The sequence below is a fragment of the Cynoglossus semilaevis genome, chromosome 7, assembly GCF_000523025.1.
Source record: "Cynoglossus semilaevis isolate Cse_v1.0 chromosome 7, Cse_v1.0, whole genome shotgun sequence".
In the NCBI taxonomy this organism is placed as follows: Eukaryota; Metazoa; Chordata; class Actinopteri; order Pleuronectiformes; family Cynoglossidae; genus Cynoglossus; species Cynoglossus semilaevis.
Genome location: NC_024313.1, coordinates 1370998 through 1393979, shown reverse-complemented (window position 1 = coordinate 1393979; position 22982 = coordinate 1370998). Strand labels below are relative to the sequence as shown.

The window sequence follows — 22982 nt, the reverse complement described above, 5'->3', positions numbered from 1 at the left end:
GAAAAAATTCACAGTATTTCATTAAAAGGATATTTTGTAAGAAAAAACAAAACAAATCATCTGAAACCTGTAGTATTACCTGATTGGTCTGATTTGTGAGGTTGACTCTTTTCCATGTTTCCTGTTTTTCAGCTCTGTGTAGGTAATCAGGACTAAAACCTTTTCACTAGTGTAATGTCTCGGCCACTCCATCTTGTCGTAGGCAAATTTCTAAAGAAAATAAAACAAATACACATTTTTTATCTGTACCTCACTATGGGGTTAAAAAGGAGCTGAAATTGTAAATCTATTTCATTCATATACCTGCATGAGCAGCATGTTTGGCTGCCTCCTCTTGAAATCTGACACAGGTTTATCTTTGGATGTCAAGAACTCATTAATAATCTGCAAAGTTAAATTTAAATGATATCAGATTATAACAGAGTATTAGGCGAGAACATCATGCGAGAACATGTAAATTCAGGTGTATGAGAGAAGCGGCACCTCTCTGAATGGAAACTGAGGACTTGCAAGTGTTTTCCTAGAAACAGAGAAATAGTGAAAAGGCCATTGAGATGTTTCCTGACTCTGTGCTGACGTCGTACTGATTGCAAACAATGTGCAAAAGTTAAACAATAAACCATGGGAAAGTGACATACTTCCTGATGTTTGTCTCCAAAGATAAAGCCTGCCGGGTCTGCTCTTGGCGGTGCCAGTCACACGGACACTCATAATCAAAATCCTGAGGTTCACAGAAATGTTTACTGTCACAGAAGACGCAGCCACTTCGCTCGTGTGCCTTTGCTGAACCTTAGAAATCCAAACCGGAGTCACAAGTACGTAACTATTTAATAAAAAGCAACAACGAAAAGAGACCAATGCCTCTCACATATGTGCAGCTTTCATCACAACAGGTGAAAATAGTTTTTAATGAGCTGTGTGTGAGAAGTCTGACACCCTGCTTTTCTCTTCTGGTCATACGAGGTTCAGAAACAGGGGTCACGGTTCAAAGGGAGGCACTGCTCACTCACCAGGATGTCGACACACGCGACAGTGAGAAACTTTTTTTGACACGCTCTCAAACACTTCGGCCTCATTCTTCTTCCACTGGCTGATTCTGAAGCCATCACAAAACAGTTCACAGATTAAAACACGTTTGAGTCCAGGTAAAAGCAGGTCAAAAGTGACATTTAGATTTAAAAAAAAAAGTCTTACTTCTGCAGTAGAGTTTGGCCTTTCAGGGACTGGATATATTTAAGTGCATGTTCTTTGCCAACACCCAACACACCCTCAAAGCAGCATAAACACAAACAGTTAACACTGATGATACAAAACAGCAGGATTGATTTTCTTCACATTTTACAATTTGTTATCTACACATTAAACAAAATCAGTTATAAGTTTAATAGAAAAAAACATTTTTTTTCCAAATAATTTTTTAAAATACCACCTGTCTACATAGACGTATAGAAATTAATGACACAGATTAATCTCAGACAACATTAGCTGAATATGAATGTGAAAACATTTACCTTAGGGATATAATCACAGCCAAGTAGAATAGCCAGACCAACCAGGTTCTCTCTGCACAGCTGTAACTCTGTTTCAATACGGCAGGTCTGGTAACAATCCACCTGGGGGTCCTGAAGAAATTTTTTTTTTTTTTAGAAAACTTGACCTGCAGTACTGACAGTATACACTGACTGCATTGGTTAAATGACAACAATAATAAACATATGATAGAAAATGGGTGTCAACCTAAAACTAAAACAAATAAATCTATAAACAATGGAAACCTGTCTTTAATTCAATTAATCTAAGGACTTACTTTACTGCTCATATTGAAGTTATTGTAAACAGTTTGTGCTCCATACAGAAAGGCGTCTCCATCATTGGTGATGCAGCCGTCCACCAGGCCCTGAGAATCCAGGTAAGCACACATGGCCTCAGCTTCCCCAGCCGCTTTCACCCACGGGACACCCATGTAGTCCAACATCTCTGCACACTACAGAGACAACACTGTACTTTACACATGATTATAGTCCAGGGTCATATTTAACACAAAGGCTCAGGCAAAGTAGCCATGAGAAAGAAGCAATGAAGTTAATTTATTGATGATCAGCTTTTCTGTTTATCTTAAGCCAAGATCAATATCTTAGTGGACAATTAGTTGACTCATCTGTTACAGCACATTTGGGGTTCGCCTGTATCAGTATGATGGATCACTTGTACCTTGCATTTAGAACATTTACCCAGATTACGTCCATATTTTCAACAGCCCAAAACACACCAACCTCTCTTAGTACTGCGTTGAAGCGCCCCCTGGTGGTATTTGAAGCAACCTTAGACTCAAACTTCTTTTTGAATCCCCCAAATCTTGTTTCTGTCCTTTTGCTCATGGTTTCTGCTTTTATTTTGGGAGCTTCTCCTTCCATGACAAAGACGGGCTTAATTCCCATAAGTGTGAGAGAAGAGACGCGGAAGAATAGATTCCTGCAGAGACGAGAGGGGTGATCACGACACTGGACAGACTTGATCAGCTGAGTTTCGATAATTACAACAACTTAATCACTATTAAAATACTTAAAACGTTTAACTTGTTTTTTACCTGAGGTGAGGTTTGGTTACTCTGCCCATCATGGCTTGAACATGTTGGGCTTCGCAAACCCATAAACTAAGATCCACAGCCAGTGTTTTTCCGCTTAAGCTGTAAAGTGGCACCGACTCACGAACCGGTTCTAAGATCGGCCACAAATCCTGGACACCCATGACCTCACCGTAATGAGCAGAACTCGCAACAGTGATTTAGATAAAAAAAATGCCACTGCAAGGCTACACAACACAAAACAAGACGGCAAGCTGGAGTATTCAAACATTGGCGCCGTTAGGGCGCGTTACCATTCGCCACTGTTTACATTTCACACTTCCCTGTTATCCGAATAAAAATAACAGCGTTGATTATAGACAACAATGTCTATGATGCATTTTCATACAAACATGCACATTTGAATCATTGTTTTATAAAACATTTTGTGATTTTGAGCAGAGCCGTCTGTGACTGCAGTGTATTTCCGGGTCACGTCTCTGACTTGAAGCGGTTTTTTTTTTAAATTACATTTTACATTTTTCTTACATTTGTACCTTAAATAAAAGGGACACATTTCACAAATAAAACAAAAATAAATGATTTTATTGATATTCAATAATTAACTTAAGTGTGTTTAAAAGCCAAAGCGTGAAAATAAACTACCTTTACAACCTGTAGGAAATTAATAATGTATTCTTCAAAAACAACAAACATACTTAAACTTCTTTAGTGTTCATTTAGTGATTAAACCGAGAAACATAGTTGAATTACAGTATCCTACGCCATTGACGTCACATCCCTGCGCCATCAAAGGTCTGTTGCTATAGCAACATGACTTTTATTTACACGCTCTTGGCACTGCATTGGCGAAAACAACGGGGGAAAACTTGAATTGAAAAGAGATTAAATTTTTAGACTTTAAGCGCAACTATCTAATATATTTGGATGAAAACAAAAAACACAAGACGGAGGAAAAATCTATTAATAAAAACAGGTACAACCTGCTGAGAACAACAAGAAAACCAGTGTGACTACTCACTGCAGTCATGCAGTCAAAAGTGTGTTTAGAAATTGTTGGTTTAATTAAAGACAGCAGCTTCCATGTTGCTAAATGTATTGCTGAGGTAAAACATTGTTTTTTCTGCAATTTCAGCAAATAATTATATAGTCATAAGTTTTTGAGTGTTTATTTTATTTTTGTTTGGTCTATTCCTTAATCAGGGACTAAAGCAAAAATTTCCAGATGCATTCCTTGAACCAAAAATTCAACCTCTTCTTGAGATTGACTGGGTCACATATCAACAAGACAAGATAAAGGTATTGTATGTAGTTTTGGTAATGATGGTGATAAGAATTCCTGATACTGAGTAATAGTATAATTATAATAATTATAGATTATAGTTATGTCATCAGCAAGCAGAGCACATACTGCATTTGGTTTTATATGATATGAGACTGTATCAGAAAGGACATTTAACGATTTTCCTGTCATGAATAATGACGATGGGTACAGCTGCAGCACGTAGCTCTGAATTGTGACTCTTTCCTTTTGAACCAAACCAACCTACACAGCTGTGGTGGTCCATGATGGTACCACAGTCATGCTTAATCACTGCACATGTCTCATCCAACACTTGTGATCGAAGGAGTTGCGTGGTGAAGTGTGGCAGTACTCCAGCAACCTGATGTGCTTTCTGGACGACTGTCTCCTCGGAGATGACAAGAGTTTGTCCAGCTGGGCCAAGGAACAATGGAGCTTCTCTTTCCGCCGACCAAAGGCTTTCTACCAGGACCTAGCAGAGGATGAATATATAAAATTCCTCCAGAAAACTGGGGCAAGTCATGACCACACTTACACAACGGGATTAATTTGATAAATTATACAGTTAACAACCAGTATGGGATTTATGACATTATTATACAGACTCTAGGCAGCCATTAGTCTAGTGTATAGATGTGTTGTTGATGCCAAACATAGCTATAAAGTGAAAGCAAAATCCATATCTTCGTGTATTTTCCTTTTAGCATCAGTTTGTCTACATGGACCTTGATTTGGCAGGAGAAGCAGCCGGGAGATTGTTGTTTGAGGTGAAAAAACAGCTTAAGTTTTCATGTTTTTTTAAGCCTGGTGCATTTTAGAAATTATCTCTGTACTTTCTTCAGCTCTACACAGACATCTGTCCGAAGACGTCCAAGAACTTTGAAGCTCTGTGCACTGGAGAGCAGGGAGTTTCAGAGAGCGGCCTCCCACTCTGCTACAAGGGCTCTTTGATTCATCGAGTGGTACCTTGCGGCTGGGTGCAAGGTGGAGGTAGAGTATAACTCCAAATGAACCTGCTGGTGGAATGTGTTGTTGCTTAGAGATGTATTCAACAGACTTTTTGTGATATAGTTGTTGAACAATGTCCCGGTTTTTGTGATATAGTTGTTGAACAATGTTGAACAATCTATGAGGTGACCAGGTCTCAGGATGTGCATTAAGCTGACAAATTACAAGACTCTACACTTTTTCTCAGACATTTCTCCAGGAAGTAGAGGTAATGGAGGCGAGTCCATCTATGGTCCAGTGTTTGAAGGTGAAAGACTCCTTCACTACCAACCTGTCTGCAGATTTATACTTTGTTTTGTGTACGTTTACCTTAATTTTTTCCCCTCTCTTTAATTTCAGATGAGAGTTTTGCTGTTTCTCACTCAAAGCAGGGCATGCTGGGAATGGCTAATAAGGGGCCCCATACTAATGCATCCCAGTTTTACATAACCCTGCAGCCAACTGCTTGGATGGATCTGACCTATGTTGCCTTTGGGTAAGTACAGTGATTCATCACTTCTGTGTAATCATGTATTTATCCTGCGTTGTCGCTAACTTCTGTGTCTTTCTTTTATACTCCAGACAAGTGATTGAAGGTGTTGATGTTCTCAGGAGACTGGAGGAGATTCCCACTTCCAATGAAAGACCAAAGTTTGACTGTAAAGTATCAGATTGTGGAATATTCAAGCTGGAAAAACTAACACCAGCGGAACAAACCGTAACACCATTGGAGCCCTCTGTTTAAATCCTATGGATTTAAATTTTCTTGTAGTGCTATGTGACAGGGGGCCACATGGTGGACTTTACAGTATAACTCCTAAATCAGTCCAGATCAATGCATTTTACATGCAAGGTGTTTTGTTTCAGAACAACAATGTTTGTGTTTGACGTCATGATGCATCATCTTCCTGTTTGTACTGAAAGCTTATTCTGAAGAGGTTTGGTTGGTTAAACTGGTTTTGTACGTGATCGTATCAGCATGAACATGTGACCTGTTTAAACATGACCTGTTTTTCTATCAAGTAATTAAAAAAATAAAATGGCTTTAAGTTGTAAGTGAAATGTTTGGTTATTGCCATAATATGTCTTAATTTGCTATCTGTCACTATTTTAGTAATAGTGACAGAATCATCTGATAATCTGATATATTTATATATAATATATTAACAGTAAGGATATCAATTGTATTTACGTCTAGTTTTTATTTGCCTAAAAGTACAGTACACAACCTGTATTTTTTCAGAGCTTAACACAGCCCTGTGGCTGTTTCTGTCCTTTTACAATACACAGTCTATGGCTTAACGTCCCACCCTCGTAGTTGAATGCCATAAATGAATACTTCCCACGACCCATCGAGATGATGTATACAATTCAAAGGATTGTTTCTGTGGAAGTACTATTTATTCTGAACCACCGATGTTAGCCTTAAAGATAAGGTATTGGTTGGGCTGTGTAATCAAATCAGAAAGGTCCTAACACGAAGCGTTACTTTCTCTCTCTCTCTACTCTCTCTCTCTCTCTCTCTCGTGTGTGCTTGTGCACGGGTGCGTGAGTGAGTGAGTGTGTGTGGCTGCTTGTGCACGGGTGCGTGAGTGAGTGTGTGTGGTCGGCCCTCTAGCGTCAGTAAAGTGTATGTTTCATATCCTTTCCACGTTTCTCATCCCGCCCACTAAAAAATGCCACATGACCTGTCAAGTAGGAAGTAGCTGACGGACAGTGGCAGCAGCGACCAGAGACGAAGGAAGACGTGGTTTTAACATCGTTAACATTTGAAGTCTCACTCTCGACAGATTTGTCAGCAGATATATTTCCAATCTTCTGGGACAGAAGGAGCAGCAACTAGGCCGACGTCATGTACAGGAAGCTGCTGTTTTTCTCCGCAGTTGTGGCTCTGGTTGGCGCATCAGCCGCAGCAGACCTAGGTAAGTTTGCGACCTCTCTGAGCCGAGCTAGTGGCTAAACTGCGGTCTGATTAAACATGTGAGGCAACGGTGTGTGTCGTCGGATCCAACGGCTCAGTTGGTTATTTCACATCTGTCCTCGACTTATTAGAACAGATCTAAATGAGGATGTTTTGTTCCTTGACTTCCATGACAGTTTACATTTGATCGCTGTGCACAGTGTCCTTAACTAGTGAGGACCAGCTAACTAACGATTTAGCCTGTTAGCACACACACCTCTGAGATTTCAAATCAAACTGTTTCACTGCAGCGTATCTGTTCATTTGTGTAAACAGACACACCTCTGAGATTTCAAATCAAACTATGTTTCACTGCAGCGTATCTGTTAATTTGTGTAAACAGAAAAAATATGTAGATCTTTGGCTCGATCTGGCAACATAGACTTTAACAGACGACACAGTGTATTCATTACACTGTAATGACAACAGATTTGTATTGTAAGAGTGAGAAAATTGATGAATCATTTTTATTTACGAAATTCTATTAAATGAAATTCGTTTTTTATATGACTATGGAATTTTGTTTTTGAATTTAATCATTAAATCACATGACTATCTCTATTTTCAAATGGGAAATTGTCAGAATTCTGAGGTTGACAAACCTAGAAATCGAAGCCCAATTTTCCGTTTTTTTTGTGCTGGATTATTAGCTGTGTTGTGATTGGTTGCATTTAAATAAAAACAGCAGTATGTACAGTTACAGTTTAATTTTCTACCACTTAACATGTGAAGTTAAAGCACAATAACCCACTGCTCAAAATACGTAGACGAGAGAATAATATTGTGTAAATAAAACAATATTTTGTCACGGCAGGAGACCTAAAGGTAATGCTGTCTTGTGTCTTTTTAGAAAAACGTTTACATAGTCATATTTATTTTAAGTCCTTACCATCTAATTCTTAAAACATGACAAGGTAGAAACCTAAGATTGTGTAGTCAAACCTAACATACATATTCATGATTTGTTGCAGCTCCGTGTTCCGAATTGAATTCATGTGACACATGCCTGAAGAATAAAGACTGTCAATGGGTCAACTGCTCAACATGTGAGTATTTGTCATCTTAAAATGTGTGACAGGCAGTGAATGTGAATGGAGAGAGGGTGAGAGTGACACAGGTTGGTCATTGTGTGACAGTAATTGTCCAGACAGCTGAGCCAATTGGAGACGTGACCCCTGAGAATGAAGAGAATGTTAAGCTGCCAATGCTGACTGTTACACGAATAATCAAAATGATCTAAAATTCACTAAATGCCCAGTGCTGCACTCATCTGGCCACATTGAGCTAACTCTGTGGACGTGAACGAGCTGTTTTGGGAATAAAGAGCTAACTCTGTGGACGTGAACGAGCTTCTACATGACACGAGCTTCTACATGACACGAGTCTTCTTAGTCTGAGCACCTTAGCTGATTTTAATTACTAACAAGAAATTACAGAATAGTTGGTATCTCTGTGTTTGTATTTGGGGTTTTTACCTGCCTTCATCATTGCCTCTGCAATTCAATTATCTTAATGGAAATATCTGTCTCTACTTCTCAGCTCTGAGAATTCTTTTTGAAATTACTTCATCTGGGACATTGAGGAAAATATATAGCCACTGTATTTTTCATCCACAGTTAAAATCTGACAATATTCATCAGGAAAAGCCCTCAATTAGTAAAGAGGAGATGTAGTAAAGAAACTGCCCTGACAGAGTAGTTCCTGACTCAGTTGCTTTCAATTCACAGCGTTCTCTTCCTGTGATCTCTTTTATTTTCAAAGTAGGTCAGGAGAGGAGTTGTTTTCATGTTGTAATCAGTTCCAGCAAATGGGGTTTGAAGGTTTACAGACAAGACAGAAATAGGTTAAATATAAAGATAAAATGAGGTCTGTGTTACAGGAGTTCACAGATGTTCAGCCTGAAGTTGGTCACTCATGTTAACTATGTACAGAAGTAATAAAACTGAGCTGTAATAAATCTGCGGCAAACTTGTTTTTCCTCATTTGAGTCCACTGATATGGACTGTATGTCCGTTAAGCTCCAGAGACACACGGATACAGATTGCCTGTGAGGGTGAAGATGAACAGGACAGGAAGTGAGAGTATGTGTGACAGGAAGCCTGCTGTATCCTCACACTATGAAAGAGAAGAGAAGACGAGGAAGGATGGGGGAGATAGGAAAGTACTTAGGTTTCAAGACCCTTTTTATTGTTGTAATTTATGCTTCGTGTGCAGTTAAGGACAAGTTTATACCAAAAAGTCACTTTTTTGAGTACTTTGTAAAATTGCAAAAGCTAAAATCTCTAAATTAGGGATGTACTTGAATGTTTGCTTAACAGGCAAATTTACTTTTTTTTGTTAAGCATTTGGAAAAAAGTAACAAAATTAATCAGGACACATGGTGAGGTTCCTTATTTAGCAGATTAACTATGAACACGTTTGGTATTGACATTGTGCGGGGGGTTAAAAAAAGACTGTTTAAAGGTCTTTGCAAGCAAGGATGAGTCACGGTTCCCTTTTGTGCTGAACTTCACCAAAAAATGTCTACCAGTCTGAAAACAATGTTTCTCAGTGCAAAGCAGTAAAGAGTTTTGACCTTTCATCTTTTATTCTTAATAATACTGTGGAAAAAAATGTAGCGAGTCAGGAAAAACTTTTGTGTAAAGGCGAAGGACAGAAACCGTTGCTAAAGGTATGTGATCTCCCAGCCCCCGGGCAGTGTTGCAATTGAAACCTCCACACCACCACAATGGACAGAACCTCATGGGCTCTACTTTAGGAAATCACTGTTGCTTTACATGTTCTGCCTCTGAATAAAAAACAGGCCTCCTGACTCTGGGTGATGCAAAGAGAGAAATTGATATGATTTGCACCAAAGAAGACTATTGCTTCATACAGGCCAGTGTTGTCTGAAAGACAACAGAAGCATGTTTAGCAGTGAGATTAGTTTCAACTTGTTTTGGGGAAAACCAGATGTGAGAGTCCAGGGGCCAAGGGCAATACATCATTCGGACAGTTTTAAAGAAAATGTTCGAAAGCAAGCATTTGTAATGATATGGGGGGACAGATGTTAGTGTGCTTGTCTCACAGCCAGAAGGTAACTGGTCAGTCTACCAGTTTACTGGGAACTGGGTTGTGATTTAGTTAGTTCAATCCCGAGACTGATTAAATAAATCCAAATCAGTGAGCTAGTCGGCATTAGCTTCTAATACAAGCTGGAGTGGTTTAGATGTTCTGTTTACCGTTGTGGGTGTCAACCTGTTTGACAACTTTTTCCTTCAATGAAAAGCTTTGATTCCCTCCAGGGTTGGTTGTATTGTGGTTTTGTGACCACACCCCCCGACACCCCTGTTCTCTTGTCTCTGAAAGTTGCATGGCTCGGTGATGAAGCACTAAACAAGCTAATGGTGTATGAAGTGGTGGAACAGGACAGGCAGGAGGATAATTACTCTCGTCCTCCCAGAGCCTCTGGAGACTGGATGGTTATGGTCTATACGATCAGGGTTTGATTAGCAGTTATTTTTGAATGTTTGTTTAAAGTTCTTTAGGTGGATGTAGGTGCGGCCCTGGATCGGAAAAATGTGTCTCTTTTACTCAGTTCAATCACATTGTGATGAACCAACTGACTGTGCAGGATAAAGACAGCTGTTATACAAACCCAGCAACAACTAGGCTGCTGTGGACAGACACCACACACATTTACCTCTGTACATGCAGTAGTTAGAGACGAAGCTGGGCAAGGCAGTGCACAAACCTCGTGGTGATGATGATGTCACCAGCCTGGAAGACGGTGAGAGCCAGACCGACCTTTCACAGCTGCATGCAAGATAGTAGACCTCTGACCCAGAGCAAAGTGGTGGAAAAAAGCCTCCTTACAGGGTGGGATATTGATAAATTTAACTGTCAAATCAAACAAAGTGAAAATGGCCCAACCCTTTAACTCGAGATTGTGACAAAATCAGTGACAGACTGGCACAGAGCTTTTCAATTTTTCATGCGTATATAAAAAATGCTTCAGTTATTTAGTCAAAAGTCTGTGAGGCAATGATTTGTGCCTATTTGTTTCTTTGGGGAAAAAAAAGGTATTCTAAGAAATGGCTCCGTGGCCCTGCAGTAGAATGCTGGTTTCATAACCAGACGTTTCTATAGTTCTCTGGAAAATGAAACTACACTGTACTCAGTAGACAGTTGAATGACATTATATTGCTCTCAAATGCTACATTCCTGAATGTCTGAATTGAACCCATCTGAGAGTGACAGCAGGCACATAGGAGCAGCTGTACTTCTTATTGTTCACACTGAGCAGATGCTGCCCTTGTTTCTTCAGAAAGTGTGCAAAGACTCACAACCTGATATTGGTGTTATTAAATACAGCACTCTGAGGTGTGAGAATGGATCACAGGCTGAGGAGCCACGTGTGACCTTATTTGGAGACAAGTGAACTAGGTTTTACACAATGTCCTCCATATACCTTGCTGCAAAGCCTGACTGAAGTCCTTTGCTCTGACTGACGTAGTTTGTCATACGACAGCATATCACGCATGACTATAAACCTTGTTCTCTTTGTGATAATCCTACAATTGTAAAACTGCCATGTGCCATATATATATATATATAAATATATAAATACAGGTTTCCTTAATTAACAGTGTAGTAGCACTGTGTATATACTACATTGTATGAAATTGTGACTTTATTTTATTTATTTATATTTACAACGCCTAGTTCCATGAAATAAATAGTATATTTAATCTTACTATTGAGGTCTTCAAATGTCACAGCTTGCCTCTATGATGTGTCGCAGCTAAGGCCTGAGCTAGTCTGTACTATGGTGGGCTGCAAGTGGGAAATGCTACATTTGTCCAGGATGCATTGAATGGATGAGTAGGATTTGTGAGGTCGCAGATTTGTGGTCCAACGTTCGACCTTAAAGAACCTTAAAGATGTAGCCTGTTTTCGTTGTAAAATGTCTTAAATATTGCTGTTGCTGACTGACTGGCACACTCCGGGGGTGGAATCACATGACAAGCTAGAGCACTGAATATTTTTAAAATCTAATGACTTGTGCCAATTCTATTTTGGGAAAAGTGAGAATGCTATTGCATAACAATATGCGGTAATGTTTTTTTTTTTTAAATCACACACATACAGCAGTTTGATAAAATCAGAATAATTGCAGTCTTAGTGTTTAAATTGCATATATGGTAATAACCCCTGGAGGTTTCACAGATGTTTGCCAATGCAGTTTTATTGAAAACATTCACTTTATAAATATGGGTGGAAGTCTGCTCTTCCAAGATTAGATAAGATTCCAATAGGATCTGTGAGTTATGTTGCATAACATTTGTTAAGTAAATATCTTATGAGTGAGTGCGAAAGGGATCCATGGTCACAAGGAGGTGATGGTCATGAATCATGGGTTCTTCACAGTGACGCAGGCTGCGAGTTGATCCGTTGGGGGAAGGGGGCGGATTCCTACTACAACCTTAAATTTTTTTTTTTTTTTTTGTCAAATAGTTTTTAGACATTTTAGATAATAAAATGGTCACTGTTAAACACCAGTGCAGGGCAAAGGTCTTTTCTGTTGTGGTTAATTAGTAATCCGATTTTACAGTAACAAACGTACATGTAGAATATTAAACAATGACTCAACAGATTATATATGAGCACAGACTTTCTGAACAATGTTTGCACTAGGTTCTGCTGCAGGTGAAGGACAATTTTGAAGTTTGGGGAATTTCCTGGTTTAAATATTACCGGACATAGAAATGCAAATCAAACTTCCACCAGAAATTGCTGCTTATTTAAATGTATTTACATAATTTATTATGTTTTTGTAAGTTGTTTCTGTTATTCTCTAAGTGATGTTTATTGTGTATGAAGATAAAATTATTAAAAGAAATTTCTTCTAGAGTGTAGTGTTTTTTTCTGAATATTGCAGCAATTGAAAGACAAACAACAGATGCATGATTGATGATTCACACCCAGTTTTGTTATTGACTGATCCAAATGATGGAATTATTAAAATCATCTTGTGTATCGACGGTGGATTATTGCATATAAAATACATCACACTTTTTCTTATTATGTCTCTAAATTCTTATTCTGATTTAACTTTAACAGACTTAATTTAAACACTTTTTCTTTCTGTTATAGCAACGTTGAACTGTCACAATGCCACGGTGGCAGAAAGTGAGAACTGCACCAAAGCTGACTGCTCACGTAAGTTGGAGAGGACAGCCTCTGTCATAACAGCAGTGGGAAAAGAACAGTTTGTATTAACATGTCTTTCTAGGCTCTAAGAGAATCAGCAGATCTGAAATTCATGAACAAAGTTTTCTGCAGGTTCTGTTTGAGTCTAAACAAAGTTGTTGGTTAACGTTTTGTGTCAGCCTTTTGGGGCCTGTCTCCCCTCTGTCTCTCTATTTGTCCAAGGCAACGGTAGTAATGTTGACACCTGCCTGTGTTTCTGTGTGTATCTTTACTTTGTGGGTGGTGTTTTGTGGTTTCCCTGTAACAACCTGTCCTGGTGTTGGCTTCCTGTCCAGTTATTACCACCACGACTACAACTGTCCTTCCATCTCCTACTACAAGTACTCCCCCCACTACTCCTGTTGTCACCACTGCCTCTAACAGCAGCAGCTCTGAGACCACCACAGGTAACCATTCCCTCCAAACCTCTGCTACTCCCTTCTGTGTTGCTCACATTGTTTCCAGTGGTTGCTGGTTGGTTTTAGCTGTGTTCAAGATTATAAACCTCACGGTTTTTATGACATCACGTCAGGTCGTGCATTACTAGTTCTAAAACTCTCCTGTTTTAGAACTAGTAATGCATGACCTGACGTGAGTTCTCATGAAGTCAGAATTCTAATGTCACTGAAAAATGAACAATGTTACATGTGTAATGGCTAATGCATGTTCTCTGGACAGCAGCAGGAAACGGCACCAGTGTTTTACCCACCAACAGCAGCGTGACTACAACTGCACGTAAGTATGAGAGCATTTCCATTCTGCGTCGGCCAAGTCCTGCAGATGAACAAGGAAATCTTATCTCTGTTACTTCATCCTGTCCTTGTTTCAGCTTCCAATGGCACAACACCAATGCCAATCACCCCCAGCCCCTCTCAGAAGAACTCCACCTTCGATGCTGCGAGCTTTATCGGCGGGATAGTGCTGGTCCTGGGCCTGCAGGCCGTCGTCTTCTTCCTCTACAAATTCTGCAAATCCAAGGACCGCAACTACCACACCCTTTGAGAGCCGCAACTCAGATTATCATTAGACCCGACAAAACCCCGCTAACTCGAACCTTCTAGAGAAGACTCCCTCACCCAGCACACACTTATCAAACAAACACACACACACACACACAAACAAACCAACTCCAACAGTGTTTCCAAGCTCGTACCCTCTGACCTTTTGATATTTGTGCCACTTGTGGTTTGGCCCCACATTAGCGCTATGTAACAGCTTCCCCCGCATGCCTTGTATGTACGACAGCTCATGTCCAACTTAGCTACGACTAAACAGATTTCTACTGATATGGTATTCAAGCTTTGAGCATGGGGATTACATCATCTGGTAGCTGCTCCCACCTCCATCATGCTGTTAGTCATTCATCAATGCATCATTGCAGTGTAGACCATTATCCCTTTCTCCTCATTACCACTCAGAGTCAGCCATGTGTACAGAGCAGCTTTCCCAGAGATGCAGCTGCGGCGTGGCCGGTTTTCTCGAATTTCCATCGTGACATGGAAACACTGTTGGAGTTCACAGCTATTCTAAAATGTGACAGCGGCGATGATTCAGTATTCCTCACAGCCTGTTGAAACGTGGGCAGGTTCCCTCACGCCCACCCTCTCCCATACAGCTGTATATGTGTTCATAGATGATGTTTAATAGGTGGGGTCAGTTATGAGGGAATAAAAAAGCAACACCCACCTCTCTTAATGTCAGAATGGGGGCCAAAACAGAACCTGGTCTAGTTGACAGTTTTTTGATGGGTGTCTCCCTTGACATTTAAGAGTGTTGTGGTTTATTTTTTTCTGCTGTCGAGTTCCCAGCGGGGAGATCTCTCACCCAAAGCATAATGTCAAACACCAACTACCAGTGGTGTGGCTCAATGCAATAAATTATGTAGGAAGTTCATTTTCCAGCCATTAATCCCCCTCCACTGTAACTTCAGGTCTCGTCTAATGTATATGCACAGAAAGCCGTCCCTTTCTTTTTTTGTGGCGCTGCCAGAAAAGGGTGAAAATTAGCGACTGTAGAAAATTTCAGATGACTAATAAAATATGACTAATTAATTATTTGTTTAAATTATGTATAACATGGAAAATGGAGAGGACGGTGAGAAAATGGCAAGCACCTTTCTTAAAGTGGGGAGTGATCGCAGTGAAGTGTTGACAGCGTCCAGTCTGAGAAACAGAGAGAAACAGAAGAGCGTTCTCCCCGAGTGTTGCCATTAGCGTGTTGGTATCACCGAGCTGATAGGGAAGAACAGTTAGACCTACAGTGAATCCCAGGTGGACTGAAGAGCCTTTTATTTGAAGACTACATTAGACAGTTGTCACTTGAATGGCCATTGTTGAAGTTTACGTTCCGTATAAGTAGAGTGTTGAAGATGATTCAAAGGTATTCTCTGCTTTGTTTCAGCTCCTAAAACTGCGTCTAAATGTCCTGCCGTCTTACTGTTTATGTTTCAGGACTTGCTTGTAAATTGTGTTTAATTACCAAACATGAAGAATGAGCTGGTAGGATATTTGACTGTGCTGTTAGGTGATGTAAATCCAAGAGCGTATCTTTTTTTTTTTTTTCTGGGCCTGATTTGAAAACACGAGTACTGCAGAGCACAACGTGGTGTAGATGTAGGACTGGTGGAGAGCTGTCCTGGTCAAACATATGAATGTTGCACCTTTTCCTCGTCTGACTTTGGCGTGTACGTGAGAAGGTTTGAATGGAGTGCAGATTTGCGACAACTATGTGGCCAGGCTCATGTCAAGCTTTCTAATTAGCTTGCTGCTAACTGTGATTTTTTTTTGTGTGTGTCTCTTCTGTACACAGCCACTTCTTTTTTGTTTATCCTGTTTCACCTTAAGGAATGGCTAAATGAAGGAGTGTTTATCAGGACGATCCTGCGTATAGAAGCTGACTGTGTCAGGAATGTTAAGTTTAAATGCTTTGATTTCATTATTGCATGCTGGATGCTTAGACTCTGACCTGTGATTTTGTTTTCCTCACATACACCTAACAGAAACCACTTGATTATTTGTGATGAATCCATATGCTAGTCTGAAGAATGCCTTGGAGCAGTGTGCATTAAAGCCAAAGTCCTCAGTTTTGGCATGGGACATATGAGCATTGCACTGACAAGCTTTATTTCATAACTTTGTCTTTGTAAATGTTTCCATGAGTCAACCAAAAAGTAAAAGTTGAAGTCTTTCTTGTAGAAACACTCAGTCTTGAATGTTAGCTAGAAATTAATCAATATCCACACATTAGTGAGTTCAAATGTGTTATGTTCCTGGCTTTTTGTCTTTTTTACTTGCTGTTAGTTTTATATATTTCTTTTGACCCCTAATGACACGCCTTTAAGAAGGGGAACACCGGCCATTTTTATCAAATAGCTTTATTGTCCAAAGTCACAAAGTTGAAAAAACAAAACAAACTAAACTAAATATTTGGACCAACATAGCCTGGTTTGTTTCACATGTTCTAGTTCTTTACAAATTCAGCCCAGTTTTCAAGGGTTTATATGAAGTCCAATTTTTAAACTGCACTCAAACATCATTACCTATGCTTTGCAACATGAACTGAATCCAAAAGAGACAACTGGCTAAGATTTGGACTGTACATAGAACTGGTGTGGACATTTCTGGAAGCATAAAAAATATGGGACTTGCATAGCATTTGTAATAATGTTTTGAGCCCTTTAATAGCCATACAACTAACAGCCAAAAATCTGCCTCCATGTTGTTACTTTTGAGTTTTCTGCACAGACGTTGGGTGGGCACGTCGCATTGGCTGCATTCCTCAATAGCACAGCATCACATGTCATCAGTGTGGTGTTTTCAGGAGACGTCTGTTATCCACCGATGCCAATAGACGTCCATTATGTTGCCTCCCTGCAGTTTCCCCTGCACCCTCGTAAGGAAAAGTGCCTTATTCAGTTGATTTCATTTGGAGGTCTAGATTGTTAGATTACATGCCCACACCACATAAGTATCACTGGGACTCTGTCTCGTCGCACCCAGCCTTAATGTTTTGAACGAGTCAATAAAGCATTTGTCAGTGACAGTGTGTCAGGGAAACCACCTTTGGTTTGAAATTAGATGAGCTTTGCCCAAACTTCTCACCAAACTGGTTAAAAGGTTGTTTCATCAACTGATGTGACTGGCCATGGCCTGGTCTGCTTGACCTTAGAAATCTTGTTAGTGGGGTCACCGTGTTAAATAACAAATAGCATCAGTAATGTATTACACAGCTGCAGACCTCGAGTGTTCTTCACGTTTGCTTTATCAAGCGTACAGTCGCATGATGACTTGAACTCCACTTGTATTTTGTGTTCTTATAATGAATGGCATCTTTTACCATTTTGAAATGTAATCTTGGAGGGCTCTTCTGTCTGGTTTAGTCTCAACCTCCAAGAATCAAGTCTTTTTTTTATGATTCCCTCCTGTGTGTGATATTTGATTTTGACCAGTTATGCAGGTATGGATATTTCGACTTTTTTTCCCATCCAAACAGTAACACACATGCACACACATCATTATATTTGTGGACAATGACAATGAGTCTAGAAATGTTTTCTGCTCACTTTGTGTGCCCTTAATCTTTCCCCCCATGCTTTCCTTCTTTGGACTCCATGTTTTGTTGCAAGTTTTCCAGTGTTGCCTTTAGTTTCACAATGTTGAGTCAATAAAGTTTGAATATTGTTAAACAAAGCACTGTATTGTCTTGTTTTTCAGCGAAAGCAACTTCTGCCTACACTGCAGGGACATTTACATGACAAATCACAAGTGGGTCAAACAGCAGCAGCAGCAGCCAGGTCCTGGTGCAGGGCCACCATCGCTATGGTTACAGTTGAAAGGACAGTTGCCCGGACGACAGAAGGCATCAGATTCAGGCTTGGTTTTGTCTTGGCCTCTGAATGAACTAATGGCTGGGTTAACAGGTTCTCCCCCAGGAATAATGTGTCAAATGATATTAACATTTGAATGTACCAGGACAGGCAGATCCCAAAGCCAGACTTGGATCTGAAAGCATATTTTTATGCCTTTGACAAGCATTAGATAGGCTTAGGAGGAGGTGGGTGATCCTGTCTATGGCCATGTTGTCAAAAAAACACCAGGTGCACATGTTTAATGACTAGTAAAAGAGTGGTTAGGGAGGAAAACAAATTAGATAACTGTTGTTTCCAGTGGCCAATTTCAATTTATCCATGCTCAGACCAGTCAAGTCCATCGCCACACTGCTGTCCACATACAACTGCAATTAGTCAGCAAAGGAGGGTGTTCAGTCACAAGGAGTTGCAAAGTCAGGCGAGTGAACAGGAGGGCCTGATGCTGGTTGAGAGTCTTAACTCATGTCAGATAACCTGATTCTGTGTCTCTTAATTCAATTTATCGCACAGAAAACTCTTTTGTCTTATGTTTACCTCCCGTACAACACACTTGTCCATCTAGCCTCACAATGCTGACTCTAGAATAAGCTGAATGGACAGAGAAACAATAAGAGTCAGCTGTTTTTTTGTTGCAGGAGGTTGGACACATCTGCCGTTTTCTTTTTTAAATGTTTTTATACGACAGCGTTTGTGAATGAACAACACTTGCTGAGTTGACAGTTGATAATGATGTGTCACCTGTGCTGTCAATGTCTCCATGTCAAATGTAAAAGACAGACCCAGACCATGAGAGGTTTACATATTAAGATTTCCACTAACTAGCAGATTTATAAAAGTCTCCCAGGTGAAATATAACCACTTCCCAAAAACTTAAGGCCCAATTTCAACTTTTCGAAAACCCAATATCTGGGGTATGATGGGTCTTTCAACAGTTAGGGGTCATTCGGGAAGTTAGTTTTTAAATGATGGACCAGTTAATAAAAATACTTAGAAACACGTGCTTTGATTTTAACTACTGATTTCAGCTAGTGATTGAGAAATTAAATTTTGTAAGTAGATAAGCACTGCCACCTGGTGGTTTCAAGTATGACGTTTAAACCTAATGAGCTAGTAAATCGACAGAACAAAAGTAGCAGTATATATATATACACAGTATATACAGTATATATATATATATTTAAGGATAGCACACGCTTTATTTACAATATTAAAAAGTATTTATAATACGCTTAAAACATCTAAATCCCTTGGAAATGATTAATCAAATTCTGCTTAAACCAACCCCCCTTGATTACACAGGTTTGATAAACCACTGCATTATCAAGTACTGTTTAAAATGTTATTCCATTTCATACGTTGCTTTTGTTTTCTGGCCCCATCTGAGACCACATCTGAAGAAAGAAACAAAAACAAGCAGAGGAACCACACAGAGTGTTGCGTTTTATCCAGCTGTAGCATCAGAGTCTGTATGTAAAACAGTCCTGCAGCTCATGTTTCCCAGAAGACGTCATCTTGTTTCAGGCCGTTTCTGAATTTCTTGGTTTCTCTAAGAAGCTGTAGATTGTTGTTGATGGTCACACTTTTCTTCCCCTTTTGTTTAGCCTTCACAGGAGACGGAGCAGGTGGTTTGATTCCACTCAACTTTTTACTTGTGTGTTCCTCAGCACCCTGGGTCAATTTTTGGGCCTATGGAAAAAAACAGCACAAAGTTCTGACATGACAACAAACTCTGATCTTCTTAAAGACCAAATCTCTGGTTTTTGGTGTTCACTTACTGTCTGCTGGTGTTTGCGGAGTTTGCTGATCTGGCCTCCCTTCTCTTCCATCCTGGCCACAAGCTTCTCCAGTTCTTTCCTCAAGTCTTGTTTTTCCTCCAGATTTTGAGTTGAGTTGATCTGACGCAACAGCTCCTGTTGCTCACTGACAACAGAAAAGCAATGCAAGGAGTGCCATTTTTATTTTAGAAGATTGGTAAATCAAAACATAAATGTTGTACTCACAAGCTCATCTGTCCTAGCTCGTCCTGTAGAGCCAGGAGCAGGTCCGACAGTGAGCCCAGCGACTGATCTTCCTGTCTGGATGAGCTGAAATTCCTTCTGACACCAGTGGAAGTCGGAGACTTTTGGAGGCTTTTCTTAGCTCCACAGCAGGACCTTTGCATCGAGCTGACTCGCTCACACAGCTGGGGCTGGTGGTGCTTCATCATGTGAAGGATACTCTGAACATTGGCATGGACTGAATGGCTTGGGCTAAGGGACTGTTCAAATAGGGACTAATAAATGTCAACTGAAATTAAAACTTTTTTTGTCATGTAGAAAAGTACCAGAAGTTGCGTACCGTCCCTGCAACAAAAGGCATCTTTTTCCCCCGCAAGTTGTTTGGTGAGGCCGGCTCACTTTTTGTAGGTGTTTTCTAAAAAAGAAAACTCTCGTCACTGGATGTATTTGAAACATAACACTGTTATTATCTTTACTGGATGTTAAAGCACCTTAATTGTCTTTTTTGTCTTATTTGGTGTTTTCTCTTCACTGGTTGCCATAGACAGTTGAAGACTTATATTGAACTCCCTCTGCAACTGTTGTCAAAATACGTTTTACATTTTCAGTCAAAAACGACATTTACATTTAGATTATTCTTTGTTAGCTGAGAGTAAGTTATAATGTCACAGAGACTCACCTCGTTGGCTTTCTCCTGTATACATTTACGCTCTTGCTCTTCTTGTTGTAGTTTTTGCTCCAGAATGGCGAGTTTCCGCTGTAAGAAATATCAGGATTCATTCTTTTTTTACATTCAGCTTATGAGGACACATAGAAGTATATTATGTAAATCAAAACAAGGAGTTACCTCTGCTGCAGTTTGGGTTTTACTCAGTTTGAGGCACTCTGACTCTAGTTTCTCCAGCTTATCTTGCTGAATCTGGGGAATTGGGCTGTTGAACTGCTGATTCTGGTTCAAAGTTTCACTCTGCCTTTTGGTATTCTCGACCATCTTCTTCATGTAATCCAGTTGTTTCTCGAGAATCTTACAGCGGGCCTCTGCAGACTGCAGTTTTGAGTCTAGTTCTTGACCTATGAAAAAAAAAGAAGAAAAACTTTGTTCACTCCTGGCATTCTGAGAGACCTTACTCTTGCACAATTTATCACTCACCATTTCTGCCAGAGTTATCAGTCTCCACGCTGACTGTTGGCTCACATGTGTAGGATTGTTTAATGTGATGTTGCTTCTTCTGAATTTCATAGTGAAACTGCTGGTAGCTCCCCTCTGCTTGGACTCTCTCCTGCTCCAGTCGCCTGATTTTCTCCTGGAGATTTTTCAGCGCAATGACAACATCTGGGGGGAAATTCAATGAGAATTTATAGGATAAAACCAACAATATATAGTAGAAATACCATGGAAATATTGTCAGAGTAATACCTTTGCCATCAATATTTGAGTTGGTCTTAGGCACTTGATGACTAGTGGTCTCTCGGTCCAAGGTAACAGATGGTTTTCCTGAGAAATCAAGCTGTCTTGATACTGGTAGCACTCTGTCTGGGGGCTGGTAATAGCTGCCAATGTAACTGTTTTTGGAGGGCGAGTCTAAAATCTAGAGTGGTGAAACCAATAGCAAAAAATTATCTGCAAGAGAAACAGCGAACCCATGTTGTGGAGATAAAAGCAAGCGGTTCATTTACATAATAGTAAATATCTTAATATCTCTTAAATAATACGTTGTATTAGGTGCTTTTGAATTCCCTGATGATGCGACACATCACAACGTAAATACTGCCACCCTACCGGTTATAAATAACTTAATGCAAACAATTTCTAAACATTGAAAAACTCATTGCAATCTTAGAATTAAGGTAAAACAAAAGACAAACCACCGACTGCTCGTTGTAATCTCGGTCGCAGTAAACAGTGTCAGTTAGCATTGCGAAAGCTAACGACTAATTTGCAAATGTTACCTGATCGTTGAAAGTTTCCATTTTATGCCTTGACCTTTACAGGCATTTGGAGATAATTTACGTTTCTGAAACTACCAATTTACAAATGAATTGTTATTTCTGTAATGTGGTCTCCTCTTCTCTGAACCACTTTACTGGTCACATCTAAACAGTCCGGCCAGTTCAAAACTCCCTCCACTCAGCCACCCCCTTGCATTGGTTCCGTCTGTATAATAGTTCCTCCACGTTTAAAATACAGTACATACTGTACAGACATTTGGTGTCGTTGAGATTTTTGCGATTGAGCAAGCCATATTACACTGAAATAATTAATATCGTTGTGTTGTTGTTGTGATAAGTAAAACATACATACACAATAATGTATGCTCCCAATTAGTTTCCGCTTGCACAATAGCAGTTTAGTTACTATTCCACGAGTAAAAATAACAACGAAAACACAAACAAAACTGGACAACACAGTATGCGCTGAGTGTGGTCTTTTTCTGACCATGTTCCTACTCATGCCATGATTTCTGATAATCTTCTGCCATGTCTTTCATCAGCAAACTATTCATTGACATGGTAAATGTTTAACCTAGTAATGCAAACTGCTTAGACAAAAATAGAAATGTATGCAGCGTGGCAATTATACTGTTTGTTGACTGACAGCAGGATTCTTATTGTTTTTGTATTTGAGTCTTATGTGCTTTGTGGTTTTTACAACGAACACCACAGAACCACAAAATCGTCAATCATGGGTCAAATCCAAACCAAATGACAACATACTGTATATGAGACTCTTTTGCACATTCATAAATTATATTATTCTTTAACATTTTCGATTCATTTCAAGACCTTAAATCCACAGGAGAGTAAAGACATTGAAGTAAAGTAATGGATTTTTACAAATGCTCTCTGTTTCCTCAGTTTGTTTTTCTCCCCGGCCTCTCTGTTACTTTTGATAAACAAGCAGAGGAGGGGGTGTACTGTTGAAGAAATGCATGACGGGACAAGTAGTCCTAAATCGCCGTCTAACCGTAGACGCATTGAAGTAAGACAATACATTTCCCATAGATTAATTCCGCTGGAGATGGGCGATTCCGTTTTGACCAATTACTGCTCAG

General features: G+C 39.8%; 4 protein-coding genes across 6 annotated transcripts in view; 2 read left to right on the top strand and 2 right to left on the bottom strand.

The window, feature by feature from the left end:
- gen1 (GEN1 Holliday junction 5' flap endonuclease) overlaps positions 1-3044 on the bottom strand; it is a 6020-nt gene extending 2976 nt beyond the window's left edge. The window contains 10 exon segments of the mRNA XM_017033418.2: positions 45-210; positions 304-384; positions 484-520; positions 639-789; positions 1011-1096; positions 1195-1268; positions 1512-1622; positions 1808-1984; positions 2274-2472; positions 2588-3044. Coding sequence (XP_016888907.1) covers positions 45-210; positions 304-384; positions 484-520; positions 639-789; positions 1011-1096; positions 1195-1268; positions 1512-1622; positions 1808-1984; positions 2274-2472; positions 2588-2748 — 1243 coding nt within the window. The 5' untranslated portion in view covers positions 2749-3044.
- Positions 3045-3189: 145 nt separating this feature from the next.
- On the top strand, positions 3190-5913 carry ppil6 (peptidylprolyl isomerase (cyclophilin)-like 6). Its single transcript, XM_008312682.2, has 8 exons — positions 3190-3690; positions 3788-3883; positions 4213-4401; positions 4592-4654; positions 4730-4877; positions 5083-5142; positions 5235-5370; positions 5457-5913. Exons 1-8 carry the CDS (start codon positions 3613-3615, stop codon positions 5617-5619), a joined length of 933 nt encoding a protein of 310 aa, XP_008310904.1. The 5' UTR covers positions 3190-3612; the 3' UTR covers positions 5620-5913.
- Positions 5914-6551: 638 nt separating this feature from the next.
- On the top strand, positions 6552-17753 carry cd164 (CD164 molecule, sialomucin). Of its 3 annotated transcripts, none has more exons than XM_008312678.3 (6): positions 6554-6796; positions 7806-7880; positions 12970-13035; positions 13362-13472; positions 13744-13800; positions 13895-17753. In XM_008312678.3, exons 1-6 carry the CDS (start codon positions 6727-6729, stop codon positions 14065-14067), a joined length of 552 nt encoding a protein of 183 aa, XP_008310900.1. In that variant the 5' UTR covers positions 6554-6726; the 3' UTR covers positions 14068-17753. The 3 variants fall into 3 exon arrangements, with proteins under 3 accessions (XP_008310903.1, XP_008310900.1, XP_008310901.1); XM_008312679.3 differs by having other exon boundaries at positions 6555-6796; positions 13747-13800; XM_008312681.3 differs by lacking the exon at positions 13362-13472 and having other exon boundaries at positions 6552-6796; positions 13747-13800.
- On the bottom strand, positions 17508-22805 carry cep57l1 (centrosomal protein 57, like 1). Its single transcript, XM_008312677.3, has 10 exons — positions 21880-22805; positions 21347-21518; positions 21080-21262; positions 20777-21000; positions 20609-20686; positions 20421-20507; positions 20270-20344; positions 19933-20189; positions 19708-19852; positions 17508-19618 (listed from the first exon to the last, which is right to left on the bottom strand). Exons 1-10 carry the CDS (start codon positions 21898-21900, stop codon positions 19421-19423), a joined length of 1440 nt encoding a protein of 479 aa, XP_008310899.1. The 5' UTR covers positions 21901-22805; the 3' UTR covers positions 17508-19420.
- Positions 22806-22982: the final 177 nt, after the last annotated feature.

Coding starts and splice junctions, on each gene's coding strand:
- ppil6 (XM_008312682.2), top strand. CDS start 3,613: ATGCAGTCAAAAGTGTGTTTAGAAATTGTTGGTTTAATTAAAGACAGC. Junction 4,878..5,082: donor CGGCTGGGTGCAAGGTGGAG/GTAGAGTATAAC, acceptor ACTTTTTCTCAG/ACATTTCTCCAGGAAGTAGA. Junction 5,143..5,234: donor CTATGGTCCAGTGTTTGAAG/GTGAAAGACTCC, acceptor CTTTAATTTCAG/ATGAGAGTTTTGCTGTTTCT.
- cd164 (XM_008312678.3), top strand. CDS start 6,727: ATGTACAGGAAGCTGCTGTTTTTCTCCGCAGTTGTGGCTCTGGTTGGC. Junction 6,797..7,805: donor ATCAGCCGCAGCAGACCTAG/GTAAGTTTGCGA, acceptor GATTTGTTGCAG/CTCCGTGTTCCGAATTGAAT. Junction 13,801..13,894: donor CAGCGTGACTACAACTGCAC/GTAAGTATGAGA, acceptor TCCTTGTTTCAG/CTTCCAATGGCACAACACCA.
- cep57l1 (XM_008312677.3), bottom strand. CDS start 21,900: ATGGAAACTTTCAACGATCAG. Junction 20,345..20,420: donor AGACAAAAAAGACAATTAAG/GTGCTTTAACAT, acceptor TTTCTTTTTTAG/AAAACACCTACAAAAAGTGA. Junction 20,190..20,269: donor TGCCTTTTGTTGCAGGGACG/GTACGCAACTTC, acceptor CTATTTGAACAG/TCCCTTAGCCCAAGCCATTC.